The sequence below is a fragment of the Caretta caretta genome, chromosome 2, assembly GCF_965140235.1.
Source record: "Caretta caretta isolate rCarCar2 chromosome 2, rCarCar1.hap1, whole genome shotgun sequence".
Classification (NCBI taxonomy): domain Eukaryota; kingdom Metazoa; phylum Chordata; order Testudines; family Cheloniidae; genus Caretta; species Caretta caretta.
In genome coordinates, this window is record NC_134207.1 from 105,420,335 (window position 1) to 105,442,292 (window position 21,958).

General features: G+C 43.5%; 1 protein-coding gene across 4 annotated transcripts; it reads left to right on the forward strand.

Annotated features, from left to right (window-relative positions):
• Positions 1 to 1,612: 1,612 nt before the first annotated feature.
• LOC125632220 (putative 2-ketogluconate reductase) lies at positions 1,613 to 12,868 on the forward strand. Of its 4 annotated transcripts, none has more exons than XM_048840046.2 (6): positions 1,613 to 1,766; positions 4,619 to 5,003; positions 6,141 to 6,312; positions 8,926 to 9,104; positions 11,627 to 11,723; positions 12,470 to 12,868. In XM_048840046.2, exons 2-6 carry the CDS (start codon positions 4,622 to 4,624, stop codon positions 12,624 to 12,626), a joined length of 987 nt encoding a protein of 328 aa, XP_048696003.1. In that variant the 5' UTR covers positions 1,613 to 1,766; positions 4,619 to 4,621; the 3' UTR covers positions 12,627 to 12,868. The 4 variants fall into 4 exon arrangements, with proteins under 4 accessions (XP_048696003.1, XP_048696004.1, XP_048696005.2 ...); XM_048840047.2 differs by having other exon boundaries at positions 1,624 to 1,759; XM_048840045.2 differs by lacking the exon at positions 1,613 to 1,766 and adding an exon at positions 1,788 to 2,502.
• Positions 12,869 to 21,958: the final 9,090 nt, after the last annotated feature.

A 21,958-nucleotide genomic window follows, 5' to 3' on the forward strand; every position in this document is an offset into this window, starting at 1 on the left:
CCAGGATAAAGTTATTATTAGCTGTTGCCCTAGTCTACAAAAAGTTATAAAACCCTTTGTGAAAATCATGGGGCACATACAGATTTCAACCAGCTGGATTGCAAGTGAATATCAGTCTCCTCCCTTGTCTCCCAGTGCTCATCGCAACAGCAATCAAAAAGCCAATAAACCCAGAACATATATGTCCACAAAACTTCCTAATGCCCAGCTCCTGACAGAGTTGCTCCACTTTCTTGGACATCATCAAGGCTTAGTGTACTTGTCAGCAAACAACATAAATTCTGCTCTAAAACCCAGTGGTTTCTGCTTCATTCTAGTCCTGAATTCTGCATGAGCTCTAAGTAAATTAAAACAGTGAGGATTTTACTGAATGAAATGTGAAAATGTTAATGAATGGCAATGAATAATACAACCAGTCTACTATTGTGTGTATTATATATTTTAATAGTAAATTCAATTTATTTTATGCTACTCCAAAATATTCAGTTTTAATTTTAACAGCAGACATTAAGGTGACTTGAAGTTTAGGAGTGGAGGGGGTTTAAACTCCTAGTTTCTCATGTTAGCTGTAACAAGCTACCTCGCTGCCTGATGCCCCAATATCTGCGATTGCACAAAGGATAGATAAACACCCTGGGTAGATATTTTTCTTAAAATAATCAGCAATTAAATTATTAGCCGTGTTGACATATTAATTGGCATCACTAGGCTTCAGAATTAACACAATCATTGATATAGGACAGTCCACATCTGTCTTGGAGTTATTATTTCATTTTGTCTCTCTGCACACTCACACAGATATCACTACATTAGTTTACATACTCAGAAGGTTATCTTTGCAACCATTAGGGCTAGAAGCAATTTTTTAAAAAGAAATAAAACTTAGATTTTGGAGCACAGTTCTACAATAGTGGACGGATTCTGGATCAGATTCCATTGCCACAAGAATGTGTGTAGCTGCGCACAGAGAACTAAAAAGAAAAGGAGTACTTGTGGCACCTTAGAGACTAACCAATTTATTTGAGCATGAGCTTTCGTGAGCTACAGCTCACTTCATCAGATGTATACCGTGGAAACTGCAGCAGACTTTATATACACACAGAGAATATGCTGCAGTTTCCACGGTATACATCTGATGAAGTGAGCTGTAGCTCACGAAAGCCCATGCTCAAATAAATTGGTTAGTCTCTAAGGTGCCACAAGTACTCCTTTTCTTTTTGCGAATACAGACTAACACGGCTGTTCCTCTGAAACAGAGAACTAAAAACATTCTAACAATATCTGCTATTCCGCGCCCCATAGAATTCAGTTTCAGAAGCAGGGAGGAGGGAAGATGACATTGTTTAGGAAGGCTGCACAGAAAGCCAAAGAGGATGAAGTAGAGACTGGCAGATAGTGTCACTCTATGTGGCAGTTCCTGCTGAAGTGTCCAGAGACTCTCTGATAGAAGGTGGACCTGGCAGAGATGGCTGGCAGTGCTCACAGTCATGTGAATGTACTCAGCCGCAGCCAACTGAAATTTGCACAGGAAGAATATATACTCTAACGCATTAGCTATGTGGGGTTGGATTCAGGCAGAGTAAGGACAGCTATGGGACCTTGGATTAAGGATTAGATCATATGATTGTGCGTCCCTCTGTGTGCTGCAGAGATCTGGAAGTAGTTGTATACGGAGATTTTGTGTTTAAGCTATTGCCACTGCCAGAAGTGGTAAAACAGAGCTACACCAAGATCAGCGTCAGGAAGAAAGCAATAGAAAGTACCAGGTTATTTCTTATTTATATAATCAGTTTTCGTTTAAAGAATGTCAGTGAAAGAGATTTGTTCTGTTTACTTACATCAGCAGAAAGCAGAGCCGTTAGGAATTCTGCAGGTTTACTTCACTGAATACAAAAACTTCTGTTATACTGTGAGCCTGTTAAAGCTCCAGATGCAGTATTGCTAACCCTATTCATTCAAAAATTGTGAGTCAGGCCCCCACCAAAAAAATCATAAGCTTATCTTTAAAAAAATGAAATTTTAAAAAATAATGTTTTGATTATTTTGATTTGCACTGTGCTTCAGCTTTTATGGGTCATGTTTTGAAGCTTTTCTTTGTAGCTGTGAGGGCTAGAAACACTTTCATTTTTCACATAATCAATTGATTTGAGTAGTTGGGGCTTTAAGAAAAATACCAAATATTGCAAGGCTTGTGATAAAATCCTGAGGGTTGGCGACACAGCAGATGATACTAGTTCAAAATTAAAATAGCCATATCCTTGACAAGTTTACCTTTAACACGCTGGGGTGGACAACTGAAAGATTATGTTTAGCGTTAAAGCATTCTCTTTGGTAGAAGCTATTCGGTTGGCCACTAGCTGCTCAAGGTTGGCTGGTAGACTTATTCATCCAGCCGTTTGTCACGTGTATCACTGGACAAAAAGGAGTATGGATTCCAGGTGGAGCTACAGGACTGGCCCAAACAGCACTGGCAGAGCTGGAATAAGTGCTCCCCAAACCAAGGTTAGTATCGGGGGAGCCTTCTGCTCTGCACAAACGACCCCTAAATATTTTTAATTTATTGACTTTAATATTATTTAAGTGCTCAATGGGCTAACAAAACAGAGAGAGACAGTCCTTGCTCCAGGGTTATAGTCAGGCAACAGTTTAGATATATAATACCTCAGATGATGGCTGATATTCTATACTATTGCTCAGAGTATTTATTTGATGTTTTAAAACCTTTTCTTTTGTTGGTATTTAGCATATATTTCAGTGTCTCATCCATCTGTCTGTCACAAACAGAAAGAAAAAAAGTTGTTCAGTATCTCAGTAAATCTCTCTCCATTCTGCCACTAGTTTACCTCAAAATATTCTCAAGTAGCCCCATGATAAGTGACTTTGATCCAGCAAATAATTTATGCACCTGCTTAACTTTAGGTACTTTGAGTTGCCCCATTCAGTATTTCTCCAATTCTTGCGTAGCTCTTTATACACCAATGCGAAGTGTTTGTAAAGCACTGTCAAATCAGAAAGGGGAAGCATTTTGCACATACTTTGCTCTTGTGTCAATGACTCCCCAAAGTGCAGGGGAACAGTGAACTGGACCATTGTGGGTATATGCCTACACTGCAATCAGGAGGTGCGATTGCAACACATGTGGGCATACCTGAGCTAGCTTTGATCAAGCTAGCTTGCTAAAAATAGTAGTGTAGGCACAGGCAGCAGAATGGGAACATAGGTACATACTCCTGAGACCATAAGTATGTACTTGGGCAGCCAACTTATTACATGCCTAGATTCTGGATAATCCTTGCATGGATGTGCAAGAGGGGAAATCCACAAGGAATGTCCCCTTGCCTCCCTCCTGTGCTTCTGGCATGGACTGGTCAGAATCCTGTTGAGGATTACAGGCTCTGATTCTTTTTAGCATACTTCTCAATCTGCCAGGATCCAAATCAAGATGTAATGTGCGATAAAGACCTGAAATGAGGAACAGACACAGATTGTCACACAGACAACTTTAAATGACTTTTTAAAATAATCTCTCTTCCTGATCTTTTATTACTGAGATAAATAATTTTCAAGAATAAAAGTGAGGGGCTGCCAAATTGTGTGGAATGGAAGTAACTTTGGGACTAAAATGAAGTGATGTCTCTGGAAATGAGGGACAATTTAGAGTTATACCTCTTAGCACCCCTATAGACACTAGGCCGGATGGCCTAATCTGTCATGGCCTAATCCTGTACTCATTGAAGTCACTGGAATGATTCCCATTGACTTCACTGGTAGCTGGATCAGGCCCTAACGCCAGTGTAAACCCAGAGTAACTCCACTGACTTCAAGTTAGTAACTCTGGATTTACATTGTGTAATTGAAGGAAGTCTGTAGCTCCATTAAGTACAGATTTACAAATGTGGATTTTAATTATCCCTACTGTCGTGGGGTAGATACACCCTGTCACAGGGTGTCGGATTTCAGGGGGTTATCCAAATGGATATTTGACAGCCCAAGTGGCCTGGGTCTATGTTGCAGCTCTACAGCTCAGAGTAGTATTGCCCAATTGCCAGAATCAGTAAGGCTGTCTTTCTGTGGCAAAGTTCACCCCTCTGGGCGTCGGCTGCCCCCGATGGCAGGACAGCCAGGGTAGGGGGACCCAGGACCACCCTTCTCCACTGGGTCCTGACCCAGGGCCTTAGGGAACCGGCACTTCTATAATCAGTCTTGGTCACCCATTAATACAGTCCTGTTCCCTGTGCCACTTCCTACCAATGCTCGTAGCCTCACGGCCTCTGCCATCTCTCCGCTGCATTGGTGGGAGGGTTGTTGGAGTCTCAACCTGACTGGTTTCTATATCCTCGAGCTCTGAGAGCCTCCCAGCTGGAGCCTGCAACACATGTCTGCTCTTGTCAGTGGCCAGCCCAGACTCAGCTGAACTACTCCCTTTTATACTTTGGTTCTTGTTAGAGCATGCCCAGCAGAGGTGAGGGGGTGTGGCTTTCTCAGCCCACAGCTGGTGGGTAACCCCTGCTGGACCGGTTTGGGGTAGGTATACCCCATCATACCTACTGAATGGTATTTTTACAAAAATGTTATTTTCTCATATTCAAGGGCATATTTCTCTTAATCCTTTTCGCAGGTTATGGCAAAGCAAGAGCGGCCTGGTCTTTTGATCCTCGAAATAGGAGGTGTATGTGGTGTGCTGGAAGGCCATGTGGAACTCTTGAAGAAACAATTTCACCTCATCACTATGAAGGAATTTCTTAAAAACAAAGAAAGTTTGAGTGAAAAGATCAAATCTGTTTTCATATATGAGTGCAGACCAGTCATTGACCAGGAGCTCCTCCAGAGCCTACCTCACTTAAAGGTGATTGCAAACTCTGGGGTAGGAGTGGATCACCTGGACTTGAAATTGGTTTCTAGCTTTGGAGTTAAAGTGACCAATACTCCACATGCTGTTTCTGACTCCACAGCAGACATTGGGATGGCCTTGATGCTGGCATCTGCCAGAAGGCTAGTGGAAGGTAACTTTTTAAATTCCTTTGCTGATATTTCCATAAATCACATCAGCTACATTTCTGGCATATTTTATTTTTATTCTGTCACAGATTATCTGGTTGAAATAATGTTTAAGAATCTTTACAGGAAGAAAAGCTGCAAAGATTCAGTTTTTCAAGTGGTCCTTCTTTTTCTATATTGTTTTTGACATTCTGAGCCCAATCCAGCTTCTACTGAAGGCAGTGGCAACAGAATTAAGGCCTCTATCTAAGTTAGGTGCTTAAAACTGCCTTTGATTTGATTTATATACTGTACAAGGCCTACTGTTTGGACCAGAATTTGCACTCTAACTCTCCACTGCCTGCACTTTATGTGGTTATTTACAACTATCCAAAGTGAATGCAAAATGCAAGCAAATGAAAATTCTTCACTCATTAGTACCCCCTTTGCATCAATGTAAAAGACTACACAAGTGTGTAAGGCAGTGGATATCAGGCCTTGGGTCTCCATCACCAGAGAAAGTGATTTGCTATGAAATCCACTGAATAACTTTGCTTTGCACTCCTCCTACAGCAAAGAACTCAAATTAATAAACCCTGTTCCCAGAATAACATTAGAATTGCTGATGATACTAACTGTGTTGCCTGTGTTAGCTTGTGCTCTCTCTAAGGGGCAACTTGTTTCGGCACAGTGCATAGCGGAAGCAACAAGCTGTGTCCTAGTGGAGGGGAGAGTGTCTGTGGAGGCTAAGAGGAAGGAATCCCACAGAAACACAGCAGTTCTCCCATGCCCTGGGCACTGTGCAACACTTCCCTCATCCCACCTTTGCCGCGAGTCCCCATCGCAACAGTTTGCAGAGAGCCCCTGTTGAGCTGGCCTCTGCAATGCAGCCGATTCTGTCCTGTTACCTAATCTCCAAATCTGTTTCCAAATCTCACACCACCCATCCTGTAAAAAAATTCCACTACTTCACCTATGTATTGGTACCTCCCTGAGGAGAATAGTGGGATACACCCTGATAGAAAATCAAGGTTTGTCTAATGGAAAATGTCTGAACTGGCAGGGAAAGAGAAGTTATTTTCAAGCTTCAAAGAGGATATTACAAACAGGGAAGAATTCATCCAACAAGAATCCATTTCTCACTCAGCTTTTTTTATTTTTAGGTTGTCAGATTGCAGTTTCTCCACAGACTGAGCGTTTTGCTGCCGACTGGCTGGCAGATGAAGTCACTGGGGCTACTCTCGGTATCATCGGCATGGGCAGCATTGGGTATAAGGTGGCCAAGAGGGCCAAAGCTTTTGAAATGAAAATTCTGTACCACAACAGGAACCAGAGGTGAAAGTGCATCTGATGTGAACTAGAGCAGATTATATTTTTGATTCTTTTAAAAGTTATACATCTTTTTGTTGCAAAACCTGCCCAAAGAACCTCTTCCCCAGTTTATGCCAAATCCTCCTTCCCTCATTCCAGTGAGAATTCCCTTCATTGTCAGCGGTCAGAATTTTCAAATTTGTCTGCCACAAGGTAGGTGCCTAAATCCATATTTAGATACTTAAATGAGCACTCTGATTTTCAAACGTCCTGAGCAACCACACTTCCCGTTGATTTCAGAGGGAGCTGTGAGTAGTCAGCACTTTTGAAAATCAGGTCACTTATTTATTTACATACTTACATATGAATTTAGGTGCCTAACTTTTGGCAGCCAAGTTTGAAAATTTTGGCCAAGAACAATGGAACAGGTTAGTATCATATATTCAGCATGATTTTTAAGCACTATTTAAAAGTCTATATCAGGAGAAAAAGGGTCAGCAATACATAGCTCCTTTACAAAGTGGGTTCCCCTCACCTCCAACCTGCCCATTCTGGTGGGGGTTGCAGCAATTTTGTTAAAAGAAATGCAAACTTGCAAACTACCTTGCTGTTTTTATGAATAAATAAACTCCTTTTACTGTTACTCCCATGTTGCAGCAGCAGAAAGTGGATTTAATTAGCAAAATGCATGTTAGAACCAGGAAATGTAATATAAAAGGTGACATTGAAATTACAGGGCCTTCTTTGTGCTACAGCAATCTTCAACTCCAGAGGCTAATGTTCCTGTCTGCAGTGACCTCTCAAATTGTCTTCGTTCAGTGTCTCTTTTATCACCTGTAATGAATCCTAGACCAGAAAAAGACCTCACGGTTGAACTGAACACAGGCAGCATCAGAAAGAACTGAAGAGCGCTCCCATTTCAGCTAAAGGAGAATCTTCACTGTAGAGTTTAAATCTTCTTACCAGCCACTAGAATCATAGAAACATAGGGCTTGAAGGGACCTCAAGGGGTCATCTAGTATTCTACTCCAGCCCCCTGCACTAAAGCAGGATCAAGTATACGTAGAGGGTGATAATCTTGTCTTTTTGAGAAGTTCTGACTTTCCTTTTAGAGAAGGCCGTGGCACATACACATGCTAGTCAGTATATATTGCATATCACTTTTATATTTTATACCTTGCAGCTATTTCCAATATGTGGGCCAAATCCTGAAATCCTTACTCTCCGTGTACTTACACAGGCAAAATTCCCATTAACAAGGACCAAGTACAAACTGAATAAGGAGCTCAGTTTTTTGCCTTATAGCGGGGTAATAAGAGAGAAAATGATTGATGGTGATAGCATAGTTCAAATAATTCTTGATGTTAAAATATATACATTAAAAGCATGTTTATTTGTGTGTCACGTAATTGAGTTTTGAGCACACTTTAACGTGGTAAATTCTTATAGCACCACTGAACAGTTCTAATCGTTTCAAGAAATGGCTCCTCTGCTATCCTCTCACATTGCATTATACACTCTCCCTTAAGAAGAACAGGAGTACTTGTTGCACCTTAGAGAGTAACAAACTTATTAGAGCACAAGCTTTCGCTACAGCCCACTTCATCAGTTGCATAGAATGGAACATATAATAAGAAGATATATATATAGATATATACACATACATACAGAGAAGGTGGAAGTTGCCATACAAACTGTAAGAGGCTAATTAATTAAGATGAGCTATTATCAGCAGGAGAAAAAAACAACTTTTGTAGTGATAATCAAGATGGCTCATTTAGACAGTTGACAAGAAGGTGTGATGATACTTAACATCAGGAAATAGATTCAATATGTGTAATGACCCAGCCACTCCCAGTCTCTATTCAAACCCAAGTTAATGGTATCTAGTTTGCATATTAATTCAAGCTCAGCAGTTTGGAGTCTGTTTTTGAAGCTTTTGTTGCAAAATTGCCACCCTTAAATCTGTTACTGAGTGGCCAGAGAGGTTGAAGTGCTGTCCTACCGTTTTTTGAATGTTATGATTCCTGATGTCAGATTTGTGTCCATTTATTCTTTTGCACAGAGACTGTCCAGTCTGGCCAATGTACTTGGCAGAGGGGCATTGCTGGCACATGATGGCATATATCACATTGGTAGATGTGCAGGTGAACGAGCCCCTGATGGAGTGGCTTAAGAGGCCACATAAGTACTCCTGAGAACGCATTCATGAACAAAGCATATTTGCCACTAACAAACACAGAAGTGGTCACTGAGGTGCTTCTATTCCTGTTTTTTCACTGAAATTCTACTAGGAAATAAGTATAATCAATATAGGAACATGCTTAGTATTGATCTCAATGAAATGTCATTTCTTTTAGTTTCTCCCTCAATGCCCCTTGGATTAATGTATTCACCTCTCTCACTTCCCCTCCCCACCAGAGTCCTCACTGAAGGCCAATCCAAATAGGATTGTAGGAGTCGCCCAGTTCTTTCTGTGGCACTGTTCCCCATTTTATATTTCTATAACAGCAGAGACATTGGTTCATAGCAACTATGCACTCTTTCCAGTCGTCCGTGGGGGTGGCATAGTAGCAGCAGCAGCAAGTGGTTTTCTTTTTTTACCAATAAAAGATAATTCTGGTCTTTCTGCCTCAGAAAAGAAGAGGAGGAACAGGCTGTTGGTGCCCACTACTGTGAAAAGATGGAAGACTTGCTCCAGCAATCTGACTTTGTGATGCTGGTTGTGAACCTGACACCTCAGACACACAGATTGATTGGGAAAAGGGAGTTAGAGCTGATGAAACCCACTGCTACTCTTATTAACATCTGCAGAGGTAGGGTGTTATGGAAGCACTGGTTGTGGTTTTATAGTTAAGGTAGGTTGAATGTTGTCTTTTTGTATCAAGAAGCTCTCTCAGCCAAGGTCTGTGACTTCCTCCATGCTTTGTTCAGTACACAGGATAGCTGGCACTTAACTAATAATAAATAATGAATTATAGACCAAATGCTGATTAGTGCTGAACATCCACAACTCCCATTTACCTCTTATCACAGGGTTGGCTACCTCCTGTCCTTCCTGGCCAGAGGCTACCCGCAATACCCTGCTTCTGTTTCCCGCTCTTCAGACCCCCTGAAGGACTGCACACAGGCTTCTCTCTGGGGTACCATCACCCCTGCCTGGGGTCAGTTTAATCACACAAATAGCGTATATGGGACCTCAGGGTCCCATATACAGTCCATCACCATACAAGAGTCCATACTTAGTTTTGGTGTCTTTTCTAACACCCAGAGCTCTTCTTCTGTCCCAGTCTGCTCTCACAACCCATCCTCCAGCTCTTCCTAGCTAGAGCTCAGCCTTCTGTCACTGGCGTTTAGGCCCAAACTTTTAGGCTCAAAACCCATCTGGGTTTCCTCACAAAAGTGCCCCCTCCCTCTCCCTGGCTGGCTGCTCTGGTGGGCAAACAGTGTAATTGCAGCGTCTCCCCAGCAGAATCTATTATTTTGTGGAGGGAAAAAATCTGCAGGGGACATAAATTCTGTGCTTATGTTTCTTTTGTTTAAAAGTGGGGGGCCATGGTCCCTTGGCTCCCCCAGTTCCAGTGATTCAGCTGTCCTCCATCAGGCCCCATCAAGGCTGTCAATGCAGCACAGATGGGCTACAGCATTTCTTTCAGTAATCAGGATTAGCTGGCTTCAGGCCTCCAGCCCTTAAGGGGCAAGCCATGCTGTTATGCCTCTCAACTAGGGTTGCCAATTTTGGTTGGATGTATTTCTGGAGGTTTCAGCACAAGTCATAATCTTTTATTAAAGACTAATTTTTAATTCATGGAGACTCCAGGACAATCCTGGAGGGTTGGCAACCATACTTTCCACAGGAGTTGTGGGGCTCAATGAGTGTCCAGCATCTCTCATTTTAACTCAGGGTTATTTCATCTAAGAAAAATGTACAAATATCTTCATGATGAACTGAACGCAAGGACAGCCCACTGCCCAATGAGAGTGTTATCTAGTACAGTAGAATTTCTGTACTAAATTGTGTCATTATAATTTGTATTACAGTAACATGTAGAGGCCCTAAGTGAGGCTGGGGCCCCTTTGGCACCACACAAATACATAAGACAATGACCCCTTCGCTCTCATGGCTTCTGTGCAAGAGCTACAGGGAAAGGGGACTGTGGGATGCAGAGAAGAAAACCCGGAGAGTTTAGACTGGACCAGGGAAAGGTGACTTCAGCACCTTTGGTTGGGGGAGTTGAGGTGATGTAGAGTGCGGCAGATTCCATGTGTGGAAAACTCTGATTCTCTTACGGGAGCTTAGCCCCATGAGCATGAGCTCCCTATGCAACTCTGTGGCAAAAGGGCTAATGTGATCCTAGAGACACAAACAGGGGAAGCTCCAGGAGGAGGAGAGAGGTTAGTTTACCTCGGTACTGAAGCAACTGCTGCTGGAATACTGTGTCCAGTTCTAGTATCCAAAATTCAAGAAGGTTGTTGATAAATTGAAGTGGTTTCAGAGAAGAGCCACGAGAATGATTAAAGGATTAGAAAACATGCCTTATAGCGATAGACTCAAGTAGCTCAAACTGTTTCCCTTAACAAAGAGAAGGTTAAGGAGTGGCTTGATTACAGTCTATAAATACCTACATGGGGAACTAATATTTGATAATGGGCTCTTCAAACTAGCAGAGAAAGGAATGGCTGGAAGTGAAGCTAGACAAATTCAGACTTGGAAATAAGGTGAAAAGTTTTAACAATGAGGGTAATTAACCAATGGAACAACTTACGAAGGGCTGTGGTGGAAATTTTTAAATCAAGATTGGATGTTTTTCTAAAAGATCCACTCAATTTCAAATAGGAATTAATTCAGGGAAGTGCTATGGCCCGTGTTATGTGGGAGGTCAGACCAGATGATCCCAGTGGTCCCTTCTGGCCTTCAAAGCTATATAAATCTGTAAGAGACAGTTCCTTTCCCAAAGAGATTTCAGTCTCAATAGACAACTAGGTAAAGGAGTGAAGAAGATATAGAGGCACAGAGAGGTAAAGTGACTCACCTAAGATCACAGAGCAGGTCAATGGCATAACCAGGAATAGAACCAAGTCTCCTGAATCCTATTCCAGTGCTCTGTCCACTAGACCATGCTGTCTTGCTAATAAAAAAAAAATCATTCTTTGCTTTGTTTGGTTAACCATTACTAGAAGGCGGTCTTGTTTTTATAATGAGATATAAATCCAATAGTATTTTAAATTGCATTATGAGACCTCTCCTCTCAGTTAAAGATAGGGAACTTACCTGGAGATTAGTTTTTTTCTGTACCTTATCTGGATATGCCAATAAGACACTATCATTTTAATGCAGGCGCAGTAGTTGATCATGATGCACTGGTGGATGCTCTCCAAAATGGGATTATTAAAGCTGCAGCTTTGGATGTGACATACCCTGAACCTCTGCCAAGGTAGAAAACTGTTTTCTTTCTGTTTATCAGAAATTATTTGCATTACAGATTAATACTGGAAAACATTCTTAAATTCTTCAGCATCCCTTCAAAATTCTGGGAATATATTAGACACTGTCTTCAAATCCAAATCACATTTTCCATAGGTGTTTGCATATTTTTGCAGGAGAGATGCGTTCCGGTTTACTGGGCACAAGACTAGGTGCCAGGAACTCCTGAGTTCCAATCCTGATTCTGTTCCTGATTCTCTCAGGGGCCAGAGGCCAGTTGCTTATGTCCAAATTTGTAAAGTCTGTGTGCATGTCATTTACAAATTCCTGTAAGCTTAGGGTGGCCATCCATCCCGTTTTTTAAAGGGACAGTCCCATTTTGGGGGACTTTTGCTTATATAGGCACCTATTAACTCCCACCCCCTGTCCTGTTTTTTCACAGTTGCTATCTCGTAACCCTATGTAAGCTGCTTGAGGTCAAATCTTCAGGCTGTTATGCACAAGCAACTGGCAAATTAGATCCTTATTCTTATGTATTGCAGCTCTGTAGCAGCCTGACTGACATGAAGGCCCATGCAGGAGAAGAAGTGGGCAAATTTGCTCCTTGCTGTTCTGTGCAACCCTCTGTGCATCATGATACCTCTTTCTCACATGCAAGACTTTGCCAGTTACTTCTGCCCTTTTCTGTTAGAATGAACATGGCTGTAGAAATGTAAAATTCACCTCTAATTATTCTGTCCTTTCTTTTTCTTACAGAGATCATCCATTATTAAAATTAAAGAACATTATCATAACTCCTCACATTGGAACTGCTACAGTCCAAGCCACCCGTATGATGACAGAAGAAGCAGTAGCAAATATACAAGCTGTTCTTAATGGTCTCCCCATTCCTAGTGAAGTAATCCCTCAGTGACATGTCAGAAAACATAAATACACAATGGCATATCTGTGAACGGACTTTATTCTACTGAATCATAAAGTAACTTTGCAGTGCAATGATTAATAGTGACAAGTGAAGATGTTCCTATATTGCTGTCACATTTATGGGGCCACCTAGTGGCTATTCTATATCATTACACCCCAGTCATGTGATCATTTGACTAATAATGAACTAATAAAGTCAATTGTTCAAAGGCTCTTAGACGAGCAGTTGCAGACGACTCTCTGATGTTTTCAATCTACTCTTTCACCAAATACACACTGCATACTTATCCTCATACTTGCTGCATCCTAACGTGGGGGAGAGGGGCACACTAGCTGCTCTTTATGGTCTTCAGAATAACATAAGAAAATCAGAAGTAATATTGACCTCCCTCTCCTTTTAGTGAAAAATTAGTAGAAGTCAAAGATGGTGTTAGTACCAGGTGATCTTGTAGTGTCATAGCTACGTCCCAGGAAGCCTCTTAGGAAGGAGACAGATTCGTATCTTCAAAGTCTTATTGTTTCTTCCTAATGGCCCATCAAAGCTGATGGCCTGTTGTCTGGTGTGTGTCTCCCACATACACACACACAGTTGTAATTGTTGCATAGTCAATATTCCTAACTTTAGATACAGAAATGATACATGCATACAAATTGGATAATCACATTCAGCAAATTTCAGAGTGGTAGCCGTGTTAGTCTGTATCAGCAAAAAAAAACAAACGAGGAGTACTTGTGGCACCTTAGAGACTAACAAATTGATTTGAGCATAAGCTTTTGTGGGCTAAAACCCACTTCATCGGATGCATGCAGTGGAAAATACAGTAGGAAGATATATATACACAGATAACATGAAAAAATGGGTGTTGCCATACCAACTGTAACGAGACCAATTAAGGTGGGCTATTATTTGCAGAAGAAAAAAACCCTTTTGTAGTGATAATCAGGATGGCCCATTTCAAACAGTTGACAAGAAGGTGTGAGTAACAGCAGGAGGAAAAAAATTAGCATGGGGAAATAGTTTTTACTTTATGTAAAAAGAAAAGGAGTACTTGTGGCACCTTAGAGACTAACCAATTTATTTGAGCATAAGCTTTCGTGAGCTACAGCTCACTTCATCGGATGAGCTGTAGCTCACGAAAGCTTATGCTCAAATAAATTGGTTAGTCTCTAAGGTGCCACAAGTACTCCTTTTCTTTTTGCGAATACAGACTAACACGGCTGTTACTCTGAAACCTGTCACTTTACTTTATGTAATGACCCATCCACTCCCAGTCTTTATTCAAGCCTAATTTAATGGTGTCCAGTTTGCAAATTAATTCCAATTCTGCAGTTTCTTGTTGGAGTCTGTTTTTGAAGCTTTTTTTGTCTACTCCAGGACAGGCCCAACAAAGAAAGTAACAGAACACCACTAGCCGTCACCTTCAGCCCCCAAATTAAACCTCTCCAACGCATCATCAAGGATCTACAACCTATCCTGAAGGACGACCCATCACTCTCACAGATCTTGGGAGACAGTCCAGTCCTTGCTTACAGACAGCCCCCCAACCTGAAGCAAATACTCACCAGCCACCACACACCACACAACAGAACCACTAACCCAGGAACCTATCCTTGCAACAAAGCCCGTTGCCAACTGTGTCCACATATCTATTCAAGGGACACCATCATAGGACCTAATCACATCAGCCACACCATAAGAGGCTCATTCACCTGCATATCTACCAATGTGATATATGCCATCATGTGCCAACAATGCCCCTCTGCCATGTACATTAGCCAAACCGGGCAATCTCTACACAAAAGAATAAATGGACACAAATCAGACATCAAGAATTATAACATTCAAAAACCAGTCGGAGAACACTTCAACCTCCCTGGTCACTCAATTTCAGACCTACAAGTTGCAATTCTTCAACAAAAAAACTTCAAAAACAGACTCCAGCAAGAAACTGCAGAATTGGAATTAATTTGGAAACTGGACACCATTAAATTAGGCTTGAATAAAGACTGGGAGTGGATGGGCCATTACACAAAGTAAAAACTATTTCCCCATGCTATTCCCGCCCCCCACTGTTACTCACACCTTCTTGTCAACTGTTTGAAATGGGCCATCCCGATTATCACTATAAAAGGGTTTTTTTCTCCTGCTGATAATAGCCCACCTTAATTAATTGGTCTCATTACAGTTGGTAGGGCAACACCCATTTTTTCATGTTCTCTGTGTATATATATCTTCCCACTGTATTTTCTACTGCATGCATCCGATGAAGTGGGTTTTAGCCCATGAACGCTTATGCCCAAATAAATTTGTTATTCAGTAAATTACAGCCTTTCCGATGATACCTTACAAGACCCATCTTGCATAAAATATATCTCAGTTATGCCATATCCATATCATAAGCATATTTCCATAAAGAATATGGGGTGTAACATCACAAGCATGTCAGGGATGGATTGAGCATGAATTCTCTGCAGAAATTTGACTTCACTCCAAAATACTTTTGGGCCAACATAGCAGCATTGCATCTTGATATCAAGACACCAACAAGGCTGACTCCTTCATGTTGATTCTTGATCTGAAATTTCACACCATATTTTGAGAACTTTTCACTCTCAACATTGGTAAACGAAAGCAGATCCAAAAATTCAAACATTATGTTCGGTTTTTCTAGGGGGGTCTTAAATGTGAAAGTGATGGTGTTCTCATAACAGCTTCTACGCAAAAAAGACTATTTTTATCTTGACAGAGCCAAGAAACAAAACTATATCCGCCACTGAAATCACATGGGTGAAGTAAATGTCTAAGGGTATGTCTACACTACGGAATAAGGTCGAATTTATAGAAGTCGGTTTTTTAGAAATCGGTTTTATATATTCGAGTGTGTGTGTCCCCACAGAAAATGCTCTAAGTGCATTAAGTGCATTAACTCGGCGGAGCGCTTCCACAGTACCGAGGCTAGAGTCGACTTCCGGAGCGTTGCACTGTGGGTAGCTATCCCACAGTTCCCGCAGTCTCCGCTGCCCATTGGAATTCTGGGTTGAGATCCCAATGCCTGATGGGGCTAAAACATTGTCGCGGGTGGTTCTGGGTACATATCATCAGGCCCCCCGTTCCCTCCCTCCCTCCGTGAAAGCAAGGGCAGACAATCATTTCGCGCCTTTTTTCCTGAGTTACCTGTGCAGACGCCATACCATGGCAAGCATGGAGCCCGCTCAGGTAACCGTCACCCTATGTCTCCTGGGTGCTGGCAGACGCGGTACGGCTTTGCTGCACAGTAGCAGCAACCCATTGCCTTCTGGCAGCAGACGGTGCAATACGATTGGTAGTCGTCATCGTCGTGTCCGAGGTGCTCCTGGCCAAGTCGGCTGGGAGCGCCTGGGCAGACATGGGCGCAGGGACTAAATTTGGAGTGACTTGACCAGGTCATTCTCTTTAGTCCTGCAGTCAGTCCTATTGAACCATCTTATGGTGAGCGGGCAGGCGATACGGACTGCTAGCAGTCGTACTGTACCATCTTCTGCCAGGCAGGCAAGAGATGAGGATTGCTAGTAGTCGTATTGTACCATCTTCTGCCAGGCAGGCAAGAGATGAGGATGGCTAGCAGTCGTACTGTACCATCTTCTGCCGAGCAGCCATGAGATGTGGATGGCATGCAGTCCTTCTGCACCGTCTGCTGCCAGCCAAAGATGTAAAAGATAGATGGAGTGGGTCAAAACAAGAAATAGACCAGATTTGTTTTGTACTCATTTGCCTCCTCCCCTGTCTAGGGGACTCATTCCTCTAGGTCACACTGCAGTCACTCACAGAGAAGGTGCAGCGAGGTAAATCTAGCCATGTATCAATCAGAGGCCAGGCTAACCTCCTTGTTCCAATAAGAACGATAACTTAGGTGCACCATTTCTTATTGGAACCCTCCGTGAAGTCCTGCCTGAAATACTCCTTGATGTAAAGACACCCCCTTTGTTGATTTTAGCTCCCTGAAGCCAACCCTGTAATCCGTGTCGTCAGTCGCCCCTCCCTCCGTCAGAGCAACGGCAGACAATCGTTCCGGGCCTTTTTTCTGTGCGGACGCCATACCAAGGCAAGCATGGAGGCCGCTCAGCTCACTTTGGCAATTAGGAGCACATTAAACACCACACGCATTATCCAGCAGTATATGCAGCACCAGAACCTGGCAAAGCGATACCGGGCGAGGAGGCGACATCAGCGCGGTCACGTGAGTGATCAGGACATGGACACAGATTTCTCTGAAAGCATGGGCCCTGCCAATGCATGCATCATGGTGCTAATGGGACAGGTTCATGCTGTGGAACGCCGATTCTGGGCTTGGGAAACAAGCACAGACTGGTGGGACCGCATAGTGTTGCAGGTCTGGGACGATTCCCAGTGGCTGCGAAACTTTTGCATGCGTAAGGGCACTTTCATGGAACTTTGTGACTTGCTTTCCCCTGCCCTGAGGCGCATGAATACCAAGATGAGAGCAGCCCTCACAGTTGAGAAGCGAGTGGCGATAGCCCTGTGGAAGCTTGCAACGCCAGACAGCTACCGGTCAGTTGGGAATCAATTTGGAGTGGGCAAATCTACTGTGGGGGCTGCTGTGATGCAAGTAGCCCCCGCAATCAAAGATCTGCTGATATCAAGGGTAGTGACCCTGGGAAATGTGCAGGTCATAGTGGATGGCTTTGCTGCAATGGGATTCCCTAACTGTGGTGGGGCTATAGATGGAACCCATATCCCTATCTTGGCACCGGAGCACCAAGCCGCCGAGTACATAAACCGCAAGGGGTACTTTTCGATAGTGCTGCAAGCTCTGGTGGATCACAAGGGACGTTTCACCAACATCAACGTGGGATGGCCGGGAAAGGTGCATGATGCTCGCATCTTCAGGAACTCTGGTCTGTTTCAAAAGCTGCAGGAAGGGACTTTATTCCCAGACCAGAAAATAACTGTTGGGGATGTTGAAATGCCTATATGTATCCTTGGGGACCCAGCCTACCCCTTAATGCCATGGCTCATGAAGCCGTACACAGGCAGCCTGGACAGTGGTCAGGAGCTGTTCAACTACAGGCTGAGCAAGTGCAGAATGGTGGTAGAATGTGCATTTGGACGTTTAAAGGCACGCTGGCGCAGTTTACTGACTCGCTTAGACCTCAGCGAAACCAATATTCCCACTGTTATTACTGCTTGCTGTGTGCTCCACAATATCTGTGAGAGTAAGGGGGAGACGTTTATAGCGGGGTGGGAGGTTGAGGCAAATCGCTTGGCTGCTGGTTACGCGCAGCCATGTATCAATGGCGGTTGATACCAGGGCGGTTAGAAGAGCACAGGAGAGCGCGGTACGCATCAGAGAAGCTTTGAAAACCAGTTTCATGACTGGCCAGGCTACGGTGTGAAAGTTCTGTTTGTTTCTCCTTGATGAAACCCCCCGCCCCTTGGTTCACCCTACTTCCCTGTAAGCTAACCACCCGCCCCTCCTCCCTTCAATCACCGCTTGCAGAGGCAATAAAGTCATTGTTGCTTCACATTCATGCATTCTTTATTCATTCATCACACAAATAGGGGGATGACTACCAAGGTAGCCCAGGAGGGGTGGTGGAGGAGGGAAGGAAAATGCCACACAGCACTTTAAGCACAGCACTTTAAAAGTTTACAACTTTAAAATTTATTGAATGACAGCCTTCTTTTTTTTGGGCAATCCTCTGTGGTGGAGTGGCTGTTTGGCCGGAGGCCCCCCCACCGCGTTCTTGGGCGTCTGGGTGTGGAGGCTATGGAACTTGGGGAGGAGGGCGGTTGGTTACAGAGGGGCTGCAGTGGCAGTCTGTGCTCCAGCTGCCTTTGCTGCAGCTCAACCATACACTGGAGCACACTGGTTTGGTCCTGCAGCAGCCTCAGCATTGAATCCTGCCTCCTCTCATCACGCTGCCGCCACATTTGAGCTTCAGCCCTGTCTTCAGCCCGCCACTTACTCTCTTCAGCCCGCCACTTACTCTCTTCAGCCCGCCACCTCTCCTCCCGGTCATTTTGTGCTTTCCTGCACTCTGACATTATTTGCCTCCACGCATTCGTCTGTGCTCTGTCAGTGTGGGAGGACAGCATGAGCTCGGAGAACATTTCATCGCGAGTGTGTTTTTTTTTCTTTCTAAGCTTCACTAGCCTCTGGGAAGGAGAAGATCCTGTGATCATTGAAACACATGCAGCTGGTGGAGAAAATAAAAGGGACAGCGGTATTTAAAAAGACACATTTTATAAAACAGTGGCTACACTCTTTCAGGGTAAACCTTGCTGTTAACATTACATACATAGCACATGTGCTTTCGTTACAAGGTCGCATTTTGCCTCCTCCCACCGCGTGACTACCCCCTCAACCTTCCCCCCTCCCTGTGGCTAACAGCGGGGAACATTTCTGTTTAGCCACAGGCAAACAGCCCAGCAGGAATGGGCTCCTCTGAGTGTCCCCTGAAGAAAAGCACTCTATTTCAACCAGGTGACCATGAATTATATCTCACTCTCCTGAGGATAACACAGAGAGATAAAGAACGGATGTTGTTTGAATGCCAGCAGACATACACTGCAATGCTTTGTTCTACAATGATTCCCGAGTACGTGTTACTGGCCTGGAGTGGTAAAGTGTCCTACCATGAAGGACGCAATAAGGCTGCCCTCCCCAGAAACCTTTTGCAAAGGCTTTAGGACTACATCTAGGAGAACCGCAAATGCCAGGGCAAAGTAATCCTTTCACATGCTTGCTTTTAAACCATGTATAGTATTTTAAAAGGTACACTCACCAGAGGTCCCTTCTCCGCCTGCTGGGTCCAGGAGGCAGCCTTGGGTGGGTTCGGGGGGTACTGGCTCCAGGTCTAGGGTGAGAAACAGTTCCTGGCTGTCAGGAAAACCGGTTTCTCCGCTTGCTTGCTGTGAGCTATCTACAACCTCCTCCTCATCATCATCTTCTTCGTCCCCAAAACCTGCTTCCGTATTGCCTCCATCTCCATTGAAGGAGTCAAACAACACGGCTGGGGTAGTGGTGGCTGAACCCCCTAAAATGGCATGCAGCTCATCATAGAAGCGGCATGTTTGGGGCTCTGACCCAGAGCGGCTGTTCGCCTCTCTGGTTTTCTGGTAGGCTTGCCTCAGCTCCTTCAGTTTCACGCGGCACTGCTTCGGGTCCCTGTTATGGCCTCTGTCCTTCATGCCCTGGGAGATTTTCACAAAGGTTTTGGCATTTCGAAAACTGGAACGGAGTTCTGATAGCACGGATTCCTCTCCCCAAACAGCGATCAGATCCCGTACCTCCCGTTTGGTCCATGCTGGAGCTCTTTTGCGATTCTGGGACTCCATCATGGTCACCTGTGCTGATGAGCTCTGCATGGTCACCTGCAGCTTGCCACGCTGGCCAAACAGGAAATGAGATTCAAAAGTTCGCGGTTCTTTTCCTGTCTACCTGGCCAGTGCATCTGAGTTGAGAGTGCTGTCCAGAGCGGTCAGAATGGAGCACTCTGGGATAGCTCCCGGAGGCCAATACCATCGAATTGTGTCCACAGTACCCCAAATTCGAGCCGGCAACGTCGATTTAAGCGCTAATCCACTTGTCAGGGGTGGAGTAAGGAAATCGATTTTAAGAGCCCTTTAAGTCGAAATAAAGGGCTTCATTGTGTGGACGGGTGCAGGTTTACATCGATTTAACGCTGGTAAATTCGACCTAAAGTCCTAGTGTAGACCAGGGCTAACTGAGCCCTGAGTCCAACCTAAAGTCCAACTCCTTTTATAATCCATTTCCTGAGTAGGTACAAAGAACACATGCAGAGAAGGCAAGAAATGTCTTATTGTCTCCATAGTGCTTAGTAAAGCCAGGAGTCCTTCTCATTACTGAGCTACATGAGCAGGGCAGGAGGACTAAGGTTTTCCAAGGCTTCTTGGAAGGATTATAAAATAAAGATTTAGCATAGTACACACAGACTACCTAGTAGCTAATGATTTAATGTTTGTATGACTCAAAGACAATCCAAATGTTGATGGATTACTAGTCACAAGAGTTGGTGACACTGTGGGGTTTCTCCCCTTATAAAAATCCAGTGAAAAGTCTAATCTATTACTAATGTAAATATCATTTTTTTCAGAAGTGCTGCAAACACACTGCTGTCACAGGGCTGCAGATGCTCAGCACCTCTTAAAATCAGGCCACTTCTATTTAGGTCCCTAACTTTAGGTACCCCATGTTTGAAAGTGTTTGCCTAGGCACCTAGCTATACAGTTTGCTTAGTCTATGCACATGTGCATTCCACTCTTAGGTGTCTGCATGCCCCTTGGACAATCACAAGAAATTTTTATCTCAGTGGTACCCATTGGGGAAGCTGGAGCACCCTCTTCTGCTGCACACCGGTGGCGCCGCTATAAAGGGCTCAACCTGAGCCCGCACTGTTCCTTCTTACTGCCCGTGATGGTTGCTGGAACTGCTCATCTTGCTTTTGCCAGTGCTCTGAGTGGACGGCGTACTCTTGTATTTTATTTAGAGTTGCCAGTTAATCACAGTTAATTTATACGATTAATGCAAAACAAATTAACTAGATTAAAAAAATAGTTGTGATTAATCACAGTTTTCATCGCACTATTAAACAATAATAGAAAACCAATTTACAATTATTATAAATATTTTTGGGTGTTTTCCTACATTTTCAAATATACTGATTTCAATTATAACATAGAATACAAGGTGTACAGTGCTCACTTATTATTATTATTTTTTGTTACAAATATTTGCACTGTAAAAAAGATAAAAGAAAAAGTATTTTTCAATTCACCTCATACAAGTCCACTCAGTCCTACTTCTTGTTCAGCCAATAGCTAAAGCAAACCAGTTTGTTTACATTTACGGGAGACAATGCTGCCTGCTTCTTATTTACAATGTCACCTGAGAGTGAGAACAGGTGTTCACATGGCACTGTTATAGCTCGTATTGAAAGGTATTTACATACCAGCTATGCTAAACATTCTTATGCACCTTCATGCTTCAACTTATAGGCTCTAAAGTTTTACATTGTTTTGTTTCTGAGTGCAGTTATGTACATTTTTTAAAAAGCTACATTTGTAAGTTGCACTTTTACAATAAAGAGATTGCACTACAATACTTGTATGAGGTGAATTGAAAAACATCCTACCTCTCCTGTCGTTGGAGCCACTCTCACTACCCCTCCTCAAGACACCACCACCTTACCATGGACCCCTCCACAGGAGTACCATCTAGTGATTAGCCAGGAGGTCACTGGAGCCCTATGCCTGTCCACTGGTGTTTTTGGAATCCGTGTGGTTTTCCCCCAGTTACC

Bases quoted from the DNA above. Each gene is read 5' to 3' on its own strand.
- LOC125632220 (XM_048840045.2), top strand. From the start codon at position 2,305: ATGTTTAGCGTTAAAGCATTCTCTTTGGTAGAAGCTATTCGGTTGGCC. The intron at 6,313-8,925 runs GTGAAAGTGCAT...TTTCTGCCTCAG, and splicing joins TACCACAACAGGAACCAGAG to AAAAGAAGAGGAGGAACAGG. The intron at 9,105-11,626 runs GTAGGGTGTTAT...ATTTTAATGCAG, and splicing joins TCTTATTAACATCTGCAGAG to GCGCAGTAGTTGATCATGAT.